We start from the raw sequence: 19144 nt of genomic DNA, 5'->3' as shown, positions 1-19144 counted from the left end.
AAATTCAAAATTCTGAGAAAAAGTCAAAATCAGGAGGAGTAAAAAAAATCAGAATTCTGAGAAAAAAGTAAAAATAGAAAAAAAGACCAGAATACTGAGAAACTTACAATTTCCAAATGTCAAAAATGTTCAACTTTTGGAAGTTTTGAGTTTCTCAGAATTCTGACTTTTGTTGTCAAAAGTTTAAAGTCAAAATTTTGAAAAACAAGTCAACATTTTAAAAAAGTCAATATTTAGAGAAAGATCAGAATTCTGAGAAACTCACAAAATTTCAAATTCTGACAAAATTTTGAACTTTTACAATTTGTGTTTTTTCTAGCAAATATTTGACTTTTCAAGCTCAGAAATGTCCTTGTTTTTCTAGAAAATTTCTGCAATTACTCTGAAAAAAGAGAGAAAACCTTCAAAATTTGAGATCTCAGATTTTCTTTAAGAAAATTTTCTTTTTCTAAGTTTTAAAAGTTGAAATTTTTTTACTTTGCGAACTTAGAAAATTTTAGAAAAAAAATGTGCTTTTGAAAATCTGAAATTTCCATGTCTTTTTTCCGGACAATTTTAAAATTAATCTCTTTTTTTCTAGAAAACCTTGGATTTTTCCAAGTTAATACATTTTCAGATTTTTTTTCTATAGAATTTCTGAGAGTAATCTAAAACCAACAAAAAATCTGAAACTTTGAGGTCCCACAAATTTACTGGAAAAAATTCCAAAAGCCAAAAATCTTCCACTTTGCAAACTAAGAAACCTTTCAAGTTTTTTCTAGAAAATATATCAAAATAACATAAAAAAAATTACTGAGATTTGTTCTTGCAAATTTTAAACTTTTTGAGCTAAAAAATTGCCAGATTTTCTCTAGAAAATTTATGAGATCATTCTAAAAGTTTTTTGTTGTTTTTGTCAAAATGTTCTCCTTTTTTCCCATCAACCATGGCCCTAATTCACATGTTTGAAATCTTGTTTGGTGGCCTTAAGTCTATGTTTTCTGGGGAACATATTATGTTCCATGATGCTAATAAATAAATAAAAATGAATAGAAATGAATCCAAACTGAATAATGAAATTTAAAAACTACATCTCATGTGACATGTAAATAATTTTAAACTTTTTCTTCCCTAGCAACAGCCTTTAAATGCTCCATTTGAACTTATGTCACATAAAGCAGGTTAGCTAATTAGACAAATTACCGCCTAATTGCTGCAGGTGTGCAGCTCTTAAATCATTCCCCAAGCGTCAGAAATCTCGTTTAATAATCCAACTTTATGCGCTGACAGCAGTCATAATCTGCAGCAGCTCCTCAGCCCTGACAAACATCAAGTCAAGAGTTACAATGTGGAACAAATTGCCGCCGCAGCATCCCTGCAGGAGAATCACTGTTAGGATCTGACAGACAGACGCAAAAGAAGCGACGGATGTTCCGAGCTTCCCGTAAACTCACCATTCCGACCAAAACATTAAGAAAAAGAAAAACAAAAAGACACGGAATGAAGAGATGCTCACCCAGATGCTCCGCTTCCTTCAGAGGTCGCTCCCTGACTCATGCGTGGCGCTGCCCGCTCCAAGCTGCAAGCGGAGCAGCCCGGTGATGCGTTCAAGGGCTGTCGGAAATGTTAGCGGCAAGGAACGCTCGAGTAATTTGGAGATCTTCTTTTTCATATTGTTAATTAGCATTGTTTTTTATTATTATTTGGGATATGAATCTGAAAACATGTAAGAAGGAAAAGAGGGAAATGAATGAATCTTTTTCTGGCTTGGTGAGATACTTTGAGAATTAGTTATTTTTCTAGACCTAGAAAACCTAGAAATTTAATTTTCTAGGTTAGAAAATTAAATTAACTTAATAAATTATAGCTTGTTGGGTTATATAGACCAAAGGTTTTTCATACATGGCAAGTAACTAGTTATATTTAATCTTTTACATTTACTTGAGTAACTTTTTTGGGGGAAAATTACCTTTAATAGTTTGTTTTTTTTACAACATTTAGTTTAGATTTGTTTAGTTGAAATAAACATCCCCTACAAAGTTATTTAAACATACTAATCTATTTATATTTTTGCACTGCCTTTGGGATTGTTTTACTTGAGAAATAAGTTTGTTTAAAGCAAAAATGTACATATTTGCAGGTTTTGTTAAAGTTTCATGAGTTTTATTTTGAAAGAAATTGATTTGGAAAAATGTTTCTTTGGCTTTATTTTGCAATTAACATAAATTATTTTCATTTTGATTTTTAAAATACCAAAATTTCCACATAACTTTATATTTTGGGCCATCTGATTATGTAATCTTAAATATTAAATGGTGAATATTTTGATCTTACCAAGTTTTTTGTTGTTGTTTTTTTGGTCTAGTTTCTACTACAGATATCTTAGTATACTTTAAGGTAACTTTTCATTAGTAAATAATTCCTTAATACTTATTAAGAAAAAGTACTAGTTCCACTTGTAACATGGGAAAATAGTGTTGCCACATTGTTTTTAACTTTGAAATGCAGAGAAATACATTGTTATCAGCAGACATTGGTGATATATTACATATCAGGTCAGTTGTATTTAAATTAAACTGGAATACAATTATGTTCATTTCATTTTCAGACGCAAATCCAAACTTAAAAGTTAACAGGAGCATAGTATGAGCATTTATTAATGTCTTTACCTTCAGTTTGTACTGGACGTTTATTGGACTTTTAAAAAGTTTCTAATAAAGTAAAATGTAACTGAACTCATCATCAGTTCATTTATTTGCATTAACCATGTCCACCATTTTGTGATTCCGTTTGGTAACATAAGTTTTAGTTTTCAATGTTTATGAGAAAGGCTGCCATAGGTTTGAAATAAAAGAAAAATAAGCTTATTATATTTCCCCTTGTGATTCATGGCTGTTTGTTTTTTAGCCAACTATTTAAAAGTTATAAGCTAAAAACCCGTTACTAAGTGTTTTAAGGGTCAAACTCAGCTTAAAACTGCAAACGTTACCGTTATACAAATGAGTGAAAATGTTTACATTTATTTTCTTGCCTTTGATACAAACGTCCATGTATTTTAAACAATCACAATAATCTTTTATTTAATAATGAACGTTGATATGTTTCCTTTTTACAGTCCTAAAGTCAGTAAATGTATCCTGTTGGCGTCGGCTTTAAAATTTTGGAGCAGCACCTGAAGGCAGCACCGGGGTCCCGCTCGCTCTCTTTCCAACGCCATCGCATTACGTCACAGAGTGATTCGTGTTCTTTTCTCTCAGCATCCTTGAAGCCGAACGCGTGTTGTCATGGTGATTCTTCATAAGGAGTGCTCTACCGCCACCTGCCGACGAAGTGGAGACACGTCACTTAAAAATATTCCAAACCAGTCGAACTAGCAGCACATTGTCACCAATATTAAAGAATTATTTACTTAAAATAAGCTCATATTTCTTGATATAAAGTTATTTGTAAGTTATTTTAGTCATTTTAAGTGCACTAAGATATTTCCACAAGAAACTGCACAGAAACACGAGGTAATATTTTGTGTTTTTGCAGTGTAAGTGCTTTTCACAGGATTTCTCCAACCAGAATGGGATTTCAAATTAACTTCTACCAAAAACATGAAGGTTTTGCTATCATTTTTTGTTTTATTATTTTTAATTGACATTACTTATCTATATATTGTTTTTGTTTTATCACTTCTTCAAAAGACATTACACAATTCGAAGGTTTGTTTGTTACACTGGCAAAACTACAAAAATGCAAATAATGACAATAAAGTCCCTGCGGATCTGGTTTGACTTTAAGTTTGTCAATTATTCTAGGAGCCTTTTGAAAAGCTGCATAAATAATGCATCAAATAAACCTATCTGACATTCCTCTGTTAAATGGTCTGGAGCTGCACTGAAAATAAGGGGAAAACAAAGTTAAACTGCAAAGAAAAACTTTAAAATGCCTTCAAAAAGTTTGCATTACCTATCAATATTTTAATAATATTTTAAAAACTTGACTGTTTAAAGTCTAAGTGTGAAAAAAAAACTAGGCAGAATTAAAGACATTTGCACGTTGTTGTTTAAAATATTTTTAAATGTACCTTTTATCACTGTAATGTGATCATGTAGCTTTAAGAAATACATTACCAACTAGACAAACAGTTAAAAGTAGGGATATTACAACATATGAATATTAATTATCCAAAAAATATTTACAGGAATCATTTATTTTTAGATTCTTTATGCAGTAACAGAAACAAGACAGAGACTATCAGCATTATTTATTACTAGTATTATTATTATTTAACTAGGTGAGTTATTAAAACAGACTCTTTACAATAACAAACAGACAGTAATTTGCCACATTTTTCTATTTCTGCTCAATCAACTTACTTTATGAATGTTTTCATTGTAAAAATTTGGCCAACAAAATGAAAAACAATTGTCTGTTTTTCTTTTAATGAAGCAACAGTCAGAAGCTCTTTCTATGTTTTGGATCATTAGATTTCATAAGAATTTTTTTTACTGTTGAGCAAGTAAAACAAACAAACAAACCAAAAAGCTAATTTTGCATTTTTAGTTTAATCAATCAAAATTAATCAATAAATCAAATGTTATGTGTACAGTACATTTCAGCAGCAGGCATTTCAAAGTGCTTTACATCATAACAAACACAAAAAACACAAAGTCCTGCAACATAGAATCAACAATCAAAACACGACATTAAGTCAAGATCCATCATTAAATTCATAATTGGTTACGTTTCAAATTTAATTCTAAACAGGTGGGTCTTTAGTTGAGATTTAAAGGAACTCTGTGTTTCTGCTGTTTTACAGTTTTCTGGAAATTTGTTCCAGATTTGTGGTGCATAGAAGCTGAATGCTGCTTCTCCCCATTTGGTTCTGGTTCTGGATGCAGAGCAGAACCAGAACCTGAGAGGTCTGGAAGGTTGATACAACAGCAGATCTTTGATGTATTGTGGTGCTGAGCCATTCAATAAACTAACAACAGTATTTTAAAGTCTATTCTCTGAGCTACAGGGAGCCAGTGGAGGGACTTTAGAACTGGTGTTATGTGCTCTATCTTCCTTCCTGGTTTTAGTCAGAACTCCAGCAGCAGCGTTCTGGATCAGCTGCAGCTGGAGGACTGACTGTTTTAGGCAGACCTGTGAAGACAATGTTGCAGTAATCAGTGCGGCTAAAAATAAATGAATGGATGAGTTTCTCTAGATCTTGCTGAGACATTAGTCCTTTAATTCTGGAAATGTTCTTCAGGTGATAGAAGGCCGACTTTGTAACTGTCTTTATGTGGCTCTGAAGGTTCAGGTCAGAGTCCATCACTAATTCCAGGTTTCGGGCTGATCGCTGGTTTTAGTTGTAATAACTGAAGCTGGATCAATGCAATGAATTTTGTGGCAGGACAGTACTTGCCCCCGGGGCAAAAAGTTTGCCTTAGGGGCAAAGGGTAAATTATCACCTTTAACTCAGGTGTAAATTAAGCTTTGATCTGATGACTACAATGGGGAGTAAATCTCCACCAAAATCCTCAGAAATTTTGAGATTAATCTCAAAAAACTTCTACAAAAAACAAGACATTTCCAAAGCTCCAAAAGTAGAAAATTTGAGATTAATCTAAAAAATTTTACAGAAAAAACTTGAAACCCAGAAATTTCTATGGTTTCTTCCTGGAAATTTTCTGAAACAAATCTCAAAATTTCTGAATTTTTTTCTCTCAAAATTTCTGAATTTTTTCACTCACATTTTTGACTTTTCGAGTTCAGAAAATTAAATTTAAAAAAATCCACAAAATTTTGAGATTAATTTAAAATTTTCTAAATTCTTTGCGGGAAATTACTTCTTTTAAAAAATTATTTTCAGTGGCCATTGTAGAAAACTCCTTGCATTTAGTAAACTAGTTTTGAACTATTTCAAATATACAAACTTACAATTTTCACCAATTATCATATATTACCTTTTTCCATTATTACACTAGAATGGTTAGAACAAGTGGCAACTATTCGATTTTATATAGTCGTATAGAAACACAGTTGTACTTTTTTAAAAACTATATTTTCTTGGATGGAGGTAGGTCATAAAATATTATTATACAATGATATAAAAACTGATTATTTAAGCCCCGGACCAGTTTAGGTTTGTTATGTCTTCATAAATTAAACTAAAAGAGAATATAGGCTGTTTGTCTTTTTCCCGGTTGGCTTTGGCGCCGAATGGGCGCGTAGTAACAGAGATATGGGGAATGTGAGGAAATAGTTTCTGATTTTAAAAACCCGCCTCTTTCTTGGTTTGGCATCAGGAAGAGGGAAGCTTTAGTGCGCATGCTCCAACTGGGCGGGTCAGATGCTGGTCATCATCACAAACTGGGCAAAGTTTCCCCACAACTGTAGTAAAGTTGATCACAAGACCGCGGATGTTGGCAGGAGGAGGGAAACCAAGAGACGGGAAGATTTAATGTCAAAACTAACGGACTTTGTGTTTTTCTCTGCTTGAAGAAAATCCCGATTTTCCACTTTAAAAACACATTTTAGCGGCACAACTTTTATCTTTGGAGTAACACTTTGAAGATGGGAATCTTTCTCTGATCGCTTCGTGGATTTTGGTGAGTATTTTAAGTGGAAACGGTTACAAAGCGTTCATGTTTCCTTGGTGGTTAACAGAAAGCATCCAACTCTGTGTAGTGTGTTAAAGTTAAAAGCGGTTGAAGTGCGGAAACGTGACTGGATTAACTCGTTTTGCGAGCTACCTCTGTTAAACCCAGACGGTTTTGAAAACACAGCGCTTCTTTCTGGGCCGTAAGCTTCTTAAATAAATCTGTTTGTGGCTTTAAATTTGAGATTTTAGCTGAATCCGCCGCTGTTTCTGCCCGGAGATCTTCCGCGCCAAGCATTTCAAAAAAATAGCTTACCTGCGCGGGCCGACATTCACTTCCGCCGCGCTGTCTCAGCCCGAGCTCCCATTGGCTGATTCTGGCGAAAAGGGCGGGGCTTGCCGAGCCGTTGAGCACTGCGATTCGATGGAATGTATGTCAGTTACCGCCAATATTTGTGCACTAGTTTATATACTTTTAAAACATATTTTCAATCATTTCATCATCATTTTATCTATCTTTATATTCTCTTCTATTCGAAAATAAGCCTTTTAATGGTGTTGGGATGCCTAAACTTCTTATTTTGCATATTAACTAGGTATAAATCTGTTGTAGATTACAAGCATTTTAACATTTTGTCATGTTATGACGCTATTTGTACACTAATAGTTCACAGAAAAACAGGATATATAGTTAGATTAAGCTGCACATAAACTTGATTAACTAATAAGGTGGCTTCTGAAGGCTGATTTTATTTAGATATTTTTCAGATTTATATTTGTTGAGAGAAATGTTGAAAATGTTGCTGCTATTTTGTGTGGTTTGTCATATAAAATCCCAACAAAATGGATTGACGTTTGTGATTATAATGTGAAAAACAATGAGAAAGTTGAAGACCTGAATCTATAAAGACATGTTTGTTAAACTAAGTTACTTTTACATTATTAGAAGTCATCCTAACAGACTAGACTTACCAAAGTTGGGTTTGAATAAACAACTAAAATGTAAACATTAAAAATGTTAATATAAAGCTTATTTTTTTCCGGAATGTTGGATAAAGTAAAATAATGGTACTTATAACCAGTTAAAGCAAAAATACTGACTGTTAGTGGTGTTTTGTTGTCATTATATACCAGTTCCACCAATATCGGGGGTCTTACCAGCATTCTTTCTCCACTGTGTTAGGATGATGGTTTTGTTTGAGCCCAAATTTCTTTAAATCCTCCAGAAATCAGAAGAGACGACTGCTCAATGGGGCCTTTCACAACGCCCAAAAAGAGAGCGGAGGCTGGTTCCGTTGACCCCTGGACGCCGACCTCCAACCTCAAAATGCTGATCAGCGCCGCCAGTCCTGAGATCCGGAACAGGGAAAAGGAGCTGTGCATGGATGCCGACGACCGGGACGGTTTGGACCCGACACAGGTAAACAGTTTCACTGGTGAGTAGATATGTTTGAGATGTATTTCTGATTGGATTTTTTTCTTATAGGACTCAGAAAATGGTGATGAGTCGGAGAAAATGATCAGCAGGAAAGATAAGAGTCTGGGTTTGTTGTGTCACAAGTTTCTGGCCCGGTACCCAGATTACCCGGATTCAGTTCTGACTGACATCTGCCTGGACGACGTTGCTACGGAGCTCAGTACGTCTGCATTTCTGTAACTAGTGCTGCATATTACTGTAAAAAAGCCTTTAAAGTGAGGATAAAAACTTTCTCACTATTCACTGTAATTTCAGGATGGTTAACAATTTTCAAGATGGCCGTCGTATTGACATAAAATGTTACAAAAGTTCATGCTTTGAACTTTATGTTGATTATGTTTTCCTCTTACTCAGACAACTTTAAAGTAACAACATGTAGCAAAATCAATTGTCAAAACTAAAACTGATGTGTGACTGAGAGACTTAATATTAATATAATTTTTTTTGTTTTCTGTTTAGCAAATTACTGGTTACTGAATCTGACTTTTTGGTCTGCTCAAAAAATCTGATGCAAACATAAATCCTCCATTTGAGCTATGACAGCCATTTTGAAAAATAGGCAGCAAAACCAGACGCCAAAACTGAAACCAAGGTGTTTGTGAGTCTCACACCAGTCAACTGGAAAGAGATGAAAGTGGTTGACACAAACTGAGAGGCGTCTTCTTAATGTTAGCACTTCTGCTCATTTTTTATGTGTCTGGGGTTGCAGCGTTAGCTGTCACTGATTTTTTTTATGTTTGTAGTGTCAGTGGAGCTAAGATGAAACTGAAAGGCTTTGCAAACATTTTCTTGTTTTTTTCTGGACGTTTTTCTTTTTTAGATTAGTTACAAAATTTCAAGCAAATTTTTGACTTTGAAGCTCAGATTTTTTTTTTCTAGATGACTGAGATTTTTATCTCAAAATTTCTGAATTTTTCCAGAAAAGTTTAGACTTTCAAAGACAAATTTGCAAGTTTTTTGAAGCTCAGAAATGTTATTAATCTCTAAATTTCTGGTAGAAATATACTCCTTTTTTTTTCTTCTACGATGGTCCTAATAGGCCGTTGTAAATATTCAATCACAACGGCCTAAACTACTTCGTCCGTTAGTTGAAATCAGTTATTTCCCTTTCAGTTGATTGGACAACGCTTAATTATTGGTCTCCTCAGGCGTGGAGCGGCGGCGCATCTATGACATCATGAACGTTCTGGAGAGCCTCCACATGGTCAGCCGCTCGGCTAAGAACCGCTACTCCTGGCACGGCCGGACCAAGCTGGCCGAGACGCTGGCCATCCTGAGGAGCGTCGGCGAGAAGCACCGGTACGGCCAGCAGATGCAGCAGATCCGGCAGCGCGTCGCGGACCGGGAGTTCGACTTCAGGCAGGAGGAGAAGGAGAACGAGGCGGAGGGCGGCGAGCAGAAGGAGCTCTTCTTCGTGGAGCATCCAGGAGTCGAGTTCAAAGCAGGTGAAAACAGAAACGGTTTTACAGATTATTATGACAGTGTAGACAGAAAAAAAAGAACAATAAAATTTTTCCCAACAAACTCAGAAATTTAGAGATTGATTTCAGAACATTTTCTAGAAAATGTTCAACTTTTAAAGTAAATTTCTGTGATTAGTATTTTTTTTAAAAAACATTTTCTGGAAATTTTTCAACTTTTCAAACTCAAATTTTTGAGTTTTCTCTAGAATATTTCTGAGATTAATCTGAATTTTTTTTCTAGCACTTTTTCAACTTTTCAAACTGTAAATGTTCATATATATTTTTTCTCTCTTTTTCTGAGATTAATCTCAGGATTTCTGAAATTTTTCCGTGTTTCAAACTCAGAAATTTCAGGGGGCTTTTCTCTAGAATATTTCTGAGATTTATCCAGAAATGTGTGAGTTTGTTCTGGAAATGTTTTAACTTTTCAAAGTCAAACATTTCCGAGTTATCGCTAAAATAAATTCTGAGATATGAAATATTCAGATTTCTTTCTAGCAATTTTCAATTCAAAAACTTCAGAAATGTCCTTGGTTTTTTTTCTAGAATATTTCTGGGAGTAATCTCAAGAATGTCTAGCAATTTTTCAACTTTTCAAACACTGAAATTTGTAGGGGTATTTTCTAGAAAATCTTTTAGATTAATCTAAAAATTTCTGAGTTATTTTCTAACTTTTTTTAACTTTTCAATTTTCTTGTTTTCTGTCAGACATTTACTCCTTTCTTTTCTACATAAAGTAGCCCTCATACGCCGATACGATAAATCCATTCATGGTGATTTTAAATGTTTTTTTCTTTGTGTCCTTCCTTTCTTTTCAGCGTCAGTTAACAGTAGGAAAGATAAATCTCTTCGGGTGATGAGCCAGAAGTTCGTCATGCTGTTTCTGGTTTCTAAACCTCATGTGGTCAGTCTGGACGTTGCTGCAAAGATCCTGATAGGAGAAGATCACGTTGCAAATCAGGACAAGAGCAAGTTCAAGAGTGAGTACAGAAATGTGACTTTGTTTAATCTCTGGACTAGGAAGGCAAACAATTCATCAGTTTATGATTAATTGTTGATTAATGGATTAAAATTGGTTCAAATCGGTTAACTAATAATGTATGACAATCAGAGCCGTTTTAGATAGAACAAAAAGGAATAAATACCCCCCACAATCAAAACATTTTTTTTTAAATTAGTGCCAGAAATTTTCTAGAAAAAACTGGACAATTTCTGAACTTGAAAATAAAAAAAATTGCTAGAACAAAATCTGAAATTTTGAGATTAAACTCCGAAAAAATGTGGAAATTTCTTAGTTTCAAAAGTCAGAATTTTAGTTAATTTTAGTCAAAAGTCAACACTTTTTGACTTTTGTAAATTATTTGGGTTCTAGAAAAAAAGTTATTTTTTTTTTCTAGAATATTTCACAGATTAATCTCCAAATTTTGGAGTTTTTCCCTAGAAAGTTTTGACTTTTTAAACTCAGAAAGGTCCACGTTTTTTTAATAGAACATTTCAGATTTTTTTACTTTCAGTTTTTCAGACTCATAAATTTCCATGTTTTTTCTAAAATACTTCTAAGATTAATCTCCAAATTGTTTGTTTGTTTACTCCATCGTAGTGAACGTCCACTTAGACCTTTTTTTTATGTTGTGCTTTGGCCTCCATCAAGTAGAGGGCGCTGCTGGTCATCCTTAAATGTGGCTGTTGATATAGGATGTTTATGTTATGACAAGATGGTCAAACTCAGGTTTTTGTTAAAATGGCCACTCATCAATTAATCGTTAAGATCACTTAACTCTAGATTAACTATATCTAAAGTGATTAATCAATCACTTGCGTCCCTACTTTAGTTTTGTAAAGGGATTGCTTGTGCTGAGAGTAGATGGTATAACTGCTTGTTCGGGTGTTTGCAGCCAAAGTGAGGCGGTTGTACGACATAGCCAACGTGCTGCGGAGCCTGAAGCTGATTGAGAAATTCCACGTTACTGAAGCAGGAGGAAGGAAACCGGCCTTTAAATGGATCGGACCGGTAGAACATCCACCAGTTCAAGGTATCGACCCAAATCTTTCCTGTTTTCACGCACAGGGAAGATTTGAAAATGCAGAAATTACTAAGAGGTATTTTCAAGGTTTGGAAAGTACAGAAAGTCGAGTTATCATTTATTTTGTGTTTAAGCTTTTAATTTGAGTAGGAACATCATTTACTTTTACACAAACTAATTTGTTCAACGTAATGAATATTTATTTTTCTTAATGGCTCAATCTAAATAAAATAAAAGCGGTCTTGCATTTATATGTTAGTTATTAAAACTGGGGAAGATTTTTGTTAAATTAGCATTTTTGTTCTTCGATATATGACGGCATGTTAGGGCCATTGTAGATAGAAGAATTTCCCCCCCAAAAAACTTTTGAGATTAATTTCGGAAAATTTATAGAAAATAAGAAAACTTCAAGGTTTCAGTAGCTGAAAATGTACGAGAGAAAGGAAAACATTTTGAGAAAAAAGCCAGAAATCTTGAGATTAATTTGAGGAATTTTCTAGAAAAACATTTCAAGACACAAATGTGTGAGAAAAACATTTTTATACAAATTTTTTTACTTGAAATGCAGAAACTTCCAAAGTTTTTCCAGAAAATTAATTTTAACATGTTCTTCCAAATGTTCACCTTTTCAGAAATTTAAAAAGATTTAGAACATTTAGCTAAAAATGTCTGAACTTTTGGGCTGAAATTTACTCCTACTTACATTAAATTTAGCTATTTTTAAGTTTACTTTGTCCCTGAAGTAGAATGTAAAATACCATCACAAGAAATTATTAATAACAGTAATAAATAAGGTCTTGTTTTTAGTTTCGATTGTTTTTAATCTGGAAAAGTTTGAAAACTTGAAAAATTTGTGATTCATCTTTTTTTTGCTACTGAATTTTCTTTGCTCCATCTTCTGTAACAGATTTGTCAAAATCCTCGCCTGAGTTTCCATCCAAGAAGAAAAGAGTCCTTGAACCGTCTGTGGAAAACTGTGCCAAAAACCTGTTTTCTTCATCGGGGGCCAAGCGCAGCTTCACACGGCACCCGTCCCTCATAAAGCTCGCTAAAAGCATCCAGGACGACCGGCGGAAAATCAACTCCGCCCCCAGCAGTCCCGCTAAGTGTGTCCTTGGTCAGTAGGGGGCGCTGTTCTGCAGAAGGAGTCACCTCTCCAGTTTTTAAGATGTCAGATTAACACATTCGTTCCTCCTTTGTTCTCAGGTGATTCTGCTAACGTGGATTTTCCAAGCAAAATGGCCCAACTTGCTGCTATTTGTAAAATTAAACTTGACCAGGAATCAAGGTGAGATCGAGCCGCAGAATGTAACGGTCTGAATAACTGTCCTGTAGCTAGAGTTAGGCGATAAGTCCAATTAATTTTTGGAAAAAATTTATTGTTTTTTATTGATGAACTCCTTGGGGTTTTACAGCTTCTGTTTATTAGAACATTTTGTCCTTTTTCATGTTTCTATTTAGGTTTTAACTGTTTCTGAAAACAGAACAAGCTCTTTAAAAAACACCTGGATGGTTTTTGGTAATAAGTTAATGTTTTTTAGTGTCTGGAAAATGAACAAAAACCTTTGAACTGTAACTTCACAAAGCACTGCCTAGCAACCGCAGCAAAGGCCATGTCCGTTGCCTAGCAACCCAAGCTGAGTTCCAGCATGTTTGGTCAGCTGGTTTTGCAGACTGAAATGTCATTATGCAAGAAAGATTTTGTGCAAAAATGTAATGAACACGTTTTGACCTATCCTAACCCTTTCAAGGAAGCATAATAGACCACTATATAACATATTGAGTCTGATATTGTCACTCTGTTAGCGTTTTCTGTTACTCTTGGTAAACCATTTCTCATCCGCTGCAGATTTACCAAACAAACAAAAGTTTTTTGTTTCAGTAGCCAGCTTAGCGTACTGATTTTGTGTCAAAATGAGGAGAAACCTGGTTCTTGACTGAGAACTCTGCCTTTGTTCCAGGCCAAAAGAAACTCCGCCCGCTACAGAGCGAGGCCCGGCAGCAGAGAGGTTACCGCCAACCGCCTCCGGTCACATGGAGCCACCCAAAATGCCGCTAACGGCAGCGAATCAGGAGCCTGGAGTCCACCACACGCCGCTAGCAGGACAGGCTCCCGGCGCCATCACCTTCATCCCGACGCAGTGTTCGCCCCTGATCCCCGTCCTGCTGCCTCAGCAGCGGGGCAACGGGCCCTACGCCGTCTACCTGCACCCGTCCTCCCTCAGGTCAAACGCTCTGTCCAGGCCGCAGCCCACGAGCCTGGCAGTGCGCTCCATGACGTTCGAGGAGAAGACGGGCCAGAGTCCGAGCGCGCCGTCTGCGGCGAAGAGCCGACCGGTGCCCAGGGAGTCCGACGGCAGTCCTCTGACGCTCAAACGCCAACGTTCGGGTTCCACCGCAGAGAGCAGCCCCTCGAAAGCCAAGCGGTCCAACCTCAACTTGAAGGTAAGGACAATGCATGAAGGGCGGTTGCCATGGTAATGTACACTATTTTCATTTAGAAGGGCGTATCCTTAAAAAGTCTTAAATTTATATGTCTAACATTAAGGCTTTAAAATGCCACCACAGCACATCCCAAATTAACTTTTAAAGTTAGTTGTTAATGTTATTCCCACGTCTCACATTTTGACTTGTGGATGCTATTCAATCTCATAAACTGTTTCTTTTTATATACATGGGTCTTAAATTTATTTATGCATCTAAAATTAAATTTTGAATTCATTAAAAAGTAAGTTGGCCTTTAATACGTGAATCCAAACTGGTATTTTTATAGATCTTAAATATCATTCATGATGGTCTTAAATTCATGTATCTAAAGTTAAGGCCCTAAAATGTCTTTAATTCATTTTAAAAGCTGGCTTTTAAGTTTTCTCTTATTTCAAGCATTCTGAGATATTTGCATTAGAAACTAGACTAAATTACGTAGCAAGATTTTGTGTTTTTGTAGTGTAGTATTTTAATCAAATGTTAAATTTACTCACTTTAATACAAAACTGCACAATTTCTATAATCAAGCACATTTAAGCACTCTCCAAACCTTTAAAACAACTAATTGAAATGTAAATATTTAAGGTTTTTGTCTTTTTGCAGAGCATTTACAAAATATAATTTACAGTTGGAACCTGATATTTTGGCACAGACACATTTTTAGATCAGCATTTTAGTTCCTGTTGTAGAATGTCGATGCTAAGGCATTATTGATAACAGTAATAAATAATGTGAATTGAAACATTAGTGTTGTTTTTAGCTGGAAAACTCACCTTAAAGGCTTGATTTGAGGTGTCAGCGTCTGAACCCTGATTCTGACGTTTCCTCGCTCCGTGTAGGACGGCTCTCCGAAGCTCGGCAAGATCTTGCAGGCCCGCCTGAAGGCGCGCCGCAGCGCTCACCTCGTCAGCCGGCCATCGCCTCGCGCGCTCCACCTGGACCCGGAGTTCGTCAAAACCCCCGGCGCCGCCGGCCCGACGCTGGAGCACAGCCTGGAGAGCCTCCTGGACAGAGACGACAGGCCGGTGACCTCTGACCTCGAGGCGGGTTTCACGCCGGTCCGGGCGGTGCCGCTCACACCCGGACAGATCCACTCTGAGGTGAACGATCAGCTCCGCTGGGTTCAGGGGAGGAAAACGTTTGGTTTAACATCCAGTCCGTCTCGTTCTCTCCAGACTTTGGTTCCAGCCGGATATTTAATCCCAATTTCTCAGCAATCCCTCATCAGCTACAGGGAATTACAAAACTCTGGAGAAGAAAGCAACAAGTCCTCTTACATCTACCAAACACCGACTGCAGGTGAATACCTTCACTTTAATCCCAGATTAGGAAAGCAAATGATTGATTAAATGATGAATTAATCTATGGTTGTTTGGTATTATCAATATGAGCGGCCATTTTATTTTAAAAATATGCAATTTTCTCTTATAAGAGGGTCGACCGTATTTCGTATCAACACAAAAGGCAAAATTTTTATAATATGTTGAATTTTAAAAATACAACTGAATATTAGAGTCATGCTAAGAAAATAAGAACAATAAAATTATGAGAATAAAGTTGTAATATTTCAACTTCATTCCCATATTGTTTCTACTTTATTTTTGTATCTTTTTATTTTTTATTCTTGTATTTTTTTACTTTATTTTCATATTATTTAAACTTTATTCTCTATTTTGTAAAATCTTTATTCTTGTGTTTTTTCAAACTTTATTCTCATTTTATTACTCTATTCATTGATTATTTCCATTTTATTCTTGAATTATTTCAACGTTTTAAGAAGCAGTAAAACCCGATTTAAAGTACAAAAATGTGAGTTTTTGGTTTTGAAAGATTTTTCCTGAAAAGGAAAATTTATCTGCACAAAATCTGTTTGTGAAAAAAATAGCATTTCATGTTCAGGTGTTAATTTGACAAAGAAATTATGTTTTAAGCTTTAATTTTTCATTATTATTATTAAATACAACACTGTGGGTATTTTGAATCATTTCCTAACTCAACGAGAGCCGATAAGTGAGATCCTTATTGGAACCGGTATTGATGAATTCTCATTGATCCGCTCCGTATCATTTTTCTGTCCTCAGGCTCCAGACCAGCCGCCGCCCTTGAAGTGACCCCTACCAACCTTCGCCTGAGCAAACCCCCGGCTGCCGCCGTCGCCTCTCCACACCAACCCAGTCGGGTCAGCAGTCCCAGCCCGGCCATCCTGAACTTCACGCTTCAGAACTTGGGTCTGATCTCCAGCCCGGGCGGTGCCTTCGGGTCCGCCCAGCCTCCAGAGGGCGCCACTCCGGGTCCGCTGGGCCTGCAGCCGAGAGGCTTGGTGTTCATCAAGCCCGTCTCGCCTGTTCCGGTCCAGCCCTCGCTGCCTGGACAGCCGCTCACTCTGATCAGCCTGCAGCAGGTAAACGGCCGATCTTCATCGGCGCAGACTGAGAGTTTGCATAATGTACATGGTTATTGTTGGCGGCCATTTCTTTCTTCCTTCCTTCAATTCTTCTCTGCTTCCTTACTTCCTCATACTTTCTATTTTTTTCCTTCTACACTTTCTGTTTGTTGACCTCCATCCTTCCTTCATTCTTTCTTTTCTACCTTATTTCCCTTCTTTCTTCTTTATTTCCTTCCTTCATTCTTTCTTTTCTATCTTATTTCCCTTCTTTCTTCTTTATTTCCTTCCTTCATTCTTTCCTTTCTATCTTATTTCCCTTCTTTCTTCTTTATTTCCTTCCTTCATTCTTTCTTTTCTACCTTATTTCCCTTCTTTCTTCTTTATTTCCTTCCTTCATTCTTTCCTTTCTATCTTATTTCCCTTCTTTCTTCTTTATTTCCTTCCTTCCTTCATTCTTTCATTTTTTACTTCCTTCCCTTCTTTCTTTGTTTCCTTTTCTTCTTTGGCTTCTTTCTTTCTTGTTCAGAGTGGATTATCTGGTAATCATGTGATTCCTCAGGAAGCCGAGCAACATTTGTTTGCAGCTGAAAACTTTCTAAACTCAAGTTTAAAAAAAAAAAAAAAAGATTTGAAAACTTTAACTAGGACTTCTCACAGCCTTCCTTCCAATCAGTTCTTTTATTTTTCTGCCTTTCAGCCTCTGATGGCCACGCCGAAAGCGTCGGGTCTCCCTCAGCACAGCTTCTTCCACACGCCGGTCCCGCTCTCGCCTCTGGCTGCCATGGTAACCGCTAGCGGCCAGCCGGCCTCCAGGACTGTTTACGTCCCTCAGAGGAAGCTGGACGTCTCGGCCGAGGACTCCTGATGTTTGGGCCAGTTGTTCAGGGTCGCGCTCTGATTGTGATTTTAGTTTCTTTACGTTTTTTGTTACCTCTGAACATTTCACAGCGTCCTGGCGGCCTTTTGTTATCAGTCATAAAAATAGCTGCCAAGCAGACTTTGGCTGAGGCCCAGCGGACTTATGGAAAACTGATACGAAACCGGTTCAGATACCCAGGAACACTACCGCCCTGCTGCATGTGATACTGATTACGACGGGCATCAGGGCCAAACTAAGGAAAAATAAGTAAAATCACTGAAATAAAGTCAAAATATTAAGAGAATGAAGTTGAAATACTACAAGAATAAAATTATACAAGTTTGTTCTGGTAGTACTACGACTTTATTCTCATTTTTTCAACTTTATTCTCATACGAGTTTATTTTCGTAGTCTTACAATATTATTCTTGTATTATTTCAGCTTTGTTGTTGGAGTTTATCCTCGTAATATTCTGACTTTATTCTTGTGATTTAATTTTTTTGTTTTCTTAGCGTGGCCCTAATACTCCGTTGATGCTGTCGCTTCCAAGAACTAAATTAAAATCTGCATCTTCATTTTTCATTGCTGTCGACTTTCTTGCTTTTCTTTACTTTTAATATTATGAGTTTTCTTTAAATTAAACAATTGGTCAAAACTTCATTATTGTTGTAGTAAAACTGAGATCACTTTTGCACATATGTACATGTGAACTGTTGCCCGAGTAGAAATCTGAACTATTTGAATATTTGAAGCATTCTAGGAAAAAAATTACTGTTTGATGGGTTTAATTTATGAGGAAACAAACTTTTGTTTGTGATGTCTTACTCCTTGTAAAATGTTGAATAAATTGTAAGATGATTTTTGTAAAAACATCAATTCACCTTTTTTTTCCTTTTAACTTCATAAAATTTCACTAAATAGATTTAAATATAGAGAACACATTTAAATTCAGATTTCTTTAATGAACGGATGTTTTGTCTAGTTATGCTAATAAGTGAGTTCCTGCATGTCAGAATTGTCTAAATAAGTTGTTTTTTAATTATAAATTGTTCAGTCTTTGGATCGATGCATTACGACCACATCAGCAATGATGGTTAACGGTGCATCAGTATGAAGTATTATATTGTAAATACTGAAAACGGCTATAAAAACTGTTCAGATCACATCAATTTAAAAAAAATAAATGCATTAATTAATTTTCAGCTTTTTTAGTCCTATCATCTCCAAACAATAAATGTGAAACAAAACTGTTACAAAATGTTTGCTAAGACTCACTGATCTTGAACGTTTCTCTTGGAGTTCCCCAAGGCTTAGTGCTTGGTACATTGTTTTTTGAGCACATAATTCATGAAATGTAAAAATGTTATAATGCAAATTATATTCAACTGTGAAACTGAAACCTAGAAATATATAAACTGCTGTGAATGCTTATATCTTTAGTGTTTTCCAGACTATTTACAGTCAGGAAGTACAGTTCTAATGAAATATGTACATTTTAACTGTTAAATGTTTCTCTTGGAGTTCCCCAGGGCTTAATGCTTGTCCCATTGTTTTTTGAGCACATAATTCATGAAACGCTAAGAATTAATAGAACAAATTATATTCACTAAAAACTAAAAGCTCTGTTCAATGATCTTTCCATAGTGTAAACAACTGTAAAACCTCGTCTTAACAGCAGATATTTTTAGTTTTTCCATCAGAGAGCGTTCCCTTGTCTGCATGGAGTCATCCAAACCAACATTTGTTGTGACGGTTTAGGAGATGCCACACAGACGCAGCTGTTGGAGCAAACAAATGTTTGAGCTCCTGATGTTTAGGCCTCTTTCAGCCGCCGATAAAAAGTCGGAGGGCTTGGATCTGTCACAGGTTATTTTAGGAGGAGGCGTCAGCAG

The 19144-nt window shown here is 36.0% G+C and overlaps 2 protein-coding genes across 2 annotated transcripts in view; one reads left to right on the top strand and one right to left on the bottom strand.

Annotated features, from left to right (window-relative positions):
- nav2 (neuron navigator 2) overlaps positions 1-1528 on the bottom strand; it is a 256802-nt gene extending 255274 nt beyond the window's left edge. The window contains exon 1 of the mRNA XM_023331792.1: positions 1496-1528. The gene's annotated coding sequence lies outside the window, so the exon portion shown is untranslated. The remainder of the gene's footprint in view (positions 1-1495) is intronic.
- A 4551-nt stretch (positions 1529-6079) lies between these two features.
- Positions 6080-18120, top strand: e2f8 (E2F transcription factor 8). The gene is made up of 13 exons (XM_014471915.2): positions 6080-6566; positions 7783-7976; positions 8043-8193; positions 9182-9478; positions 10315-10476; positions 11392-11529; positions 12428-12637; positions 12727-12808; positions 13482-13965; positions 14847-15107; positions 15183-15306; positions 16089-16408; positions 17091-18120. Exons 2-13 carry the CDS (start codon positions 7806-7808, stop codon positions 17256-17258), a joined length of 2568 nt encoding a protein of 855 aa, XP_014327401.1. The 5' UTR covers positions 6080-6566; positions 7783-7805; the 3' UTR covers positions 17259-18120.
- Positions 18121-19144: the final 1024 nt, after the last annotated feature.

Source organism: Xiphophorus maculatus, chromosome 4, assembly GCF_002775205.1.
Source record: "Xiphophorus maculatus strain JP 163 A chromosome 4, X_maculatus-5.0-male, whole genome shotgun sequence".
NCBI classification, from domain to species: Eukaryota; Metazoa; Chordata; class Actinopteri; order Cyprinodontiformes; family Poeciliidae; genus Xiphophorus; species Xiphophorus maculatus.
The sequence above is the reverse complement of the archived record's forward strand: the minus strand, read 5'-3'. Positions and strand labels throughout refer to the sequence as shown.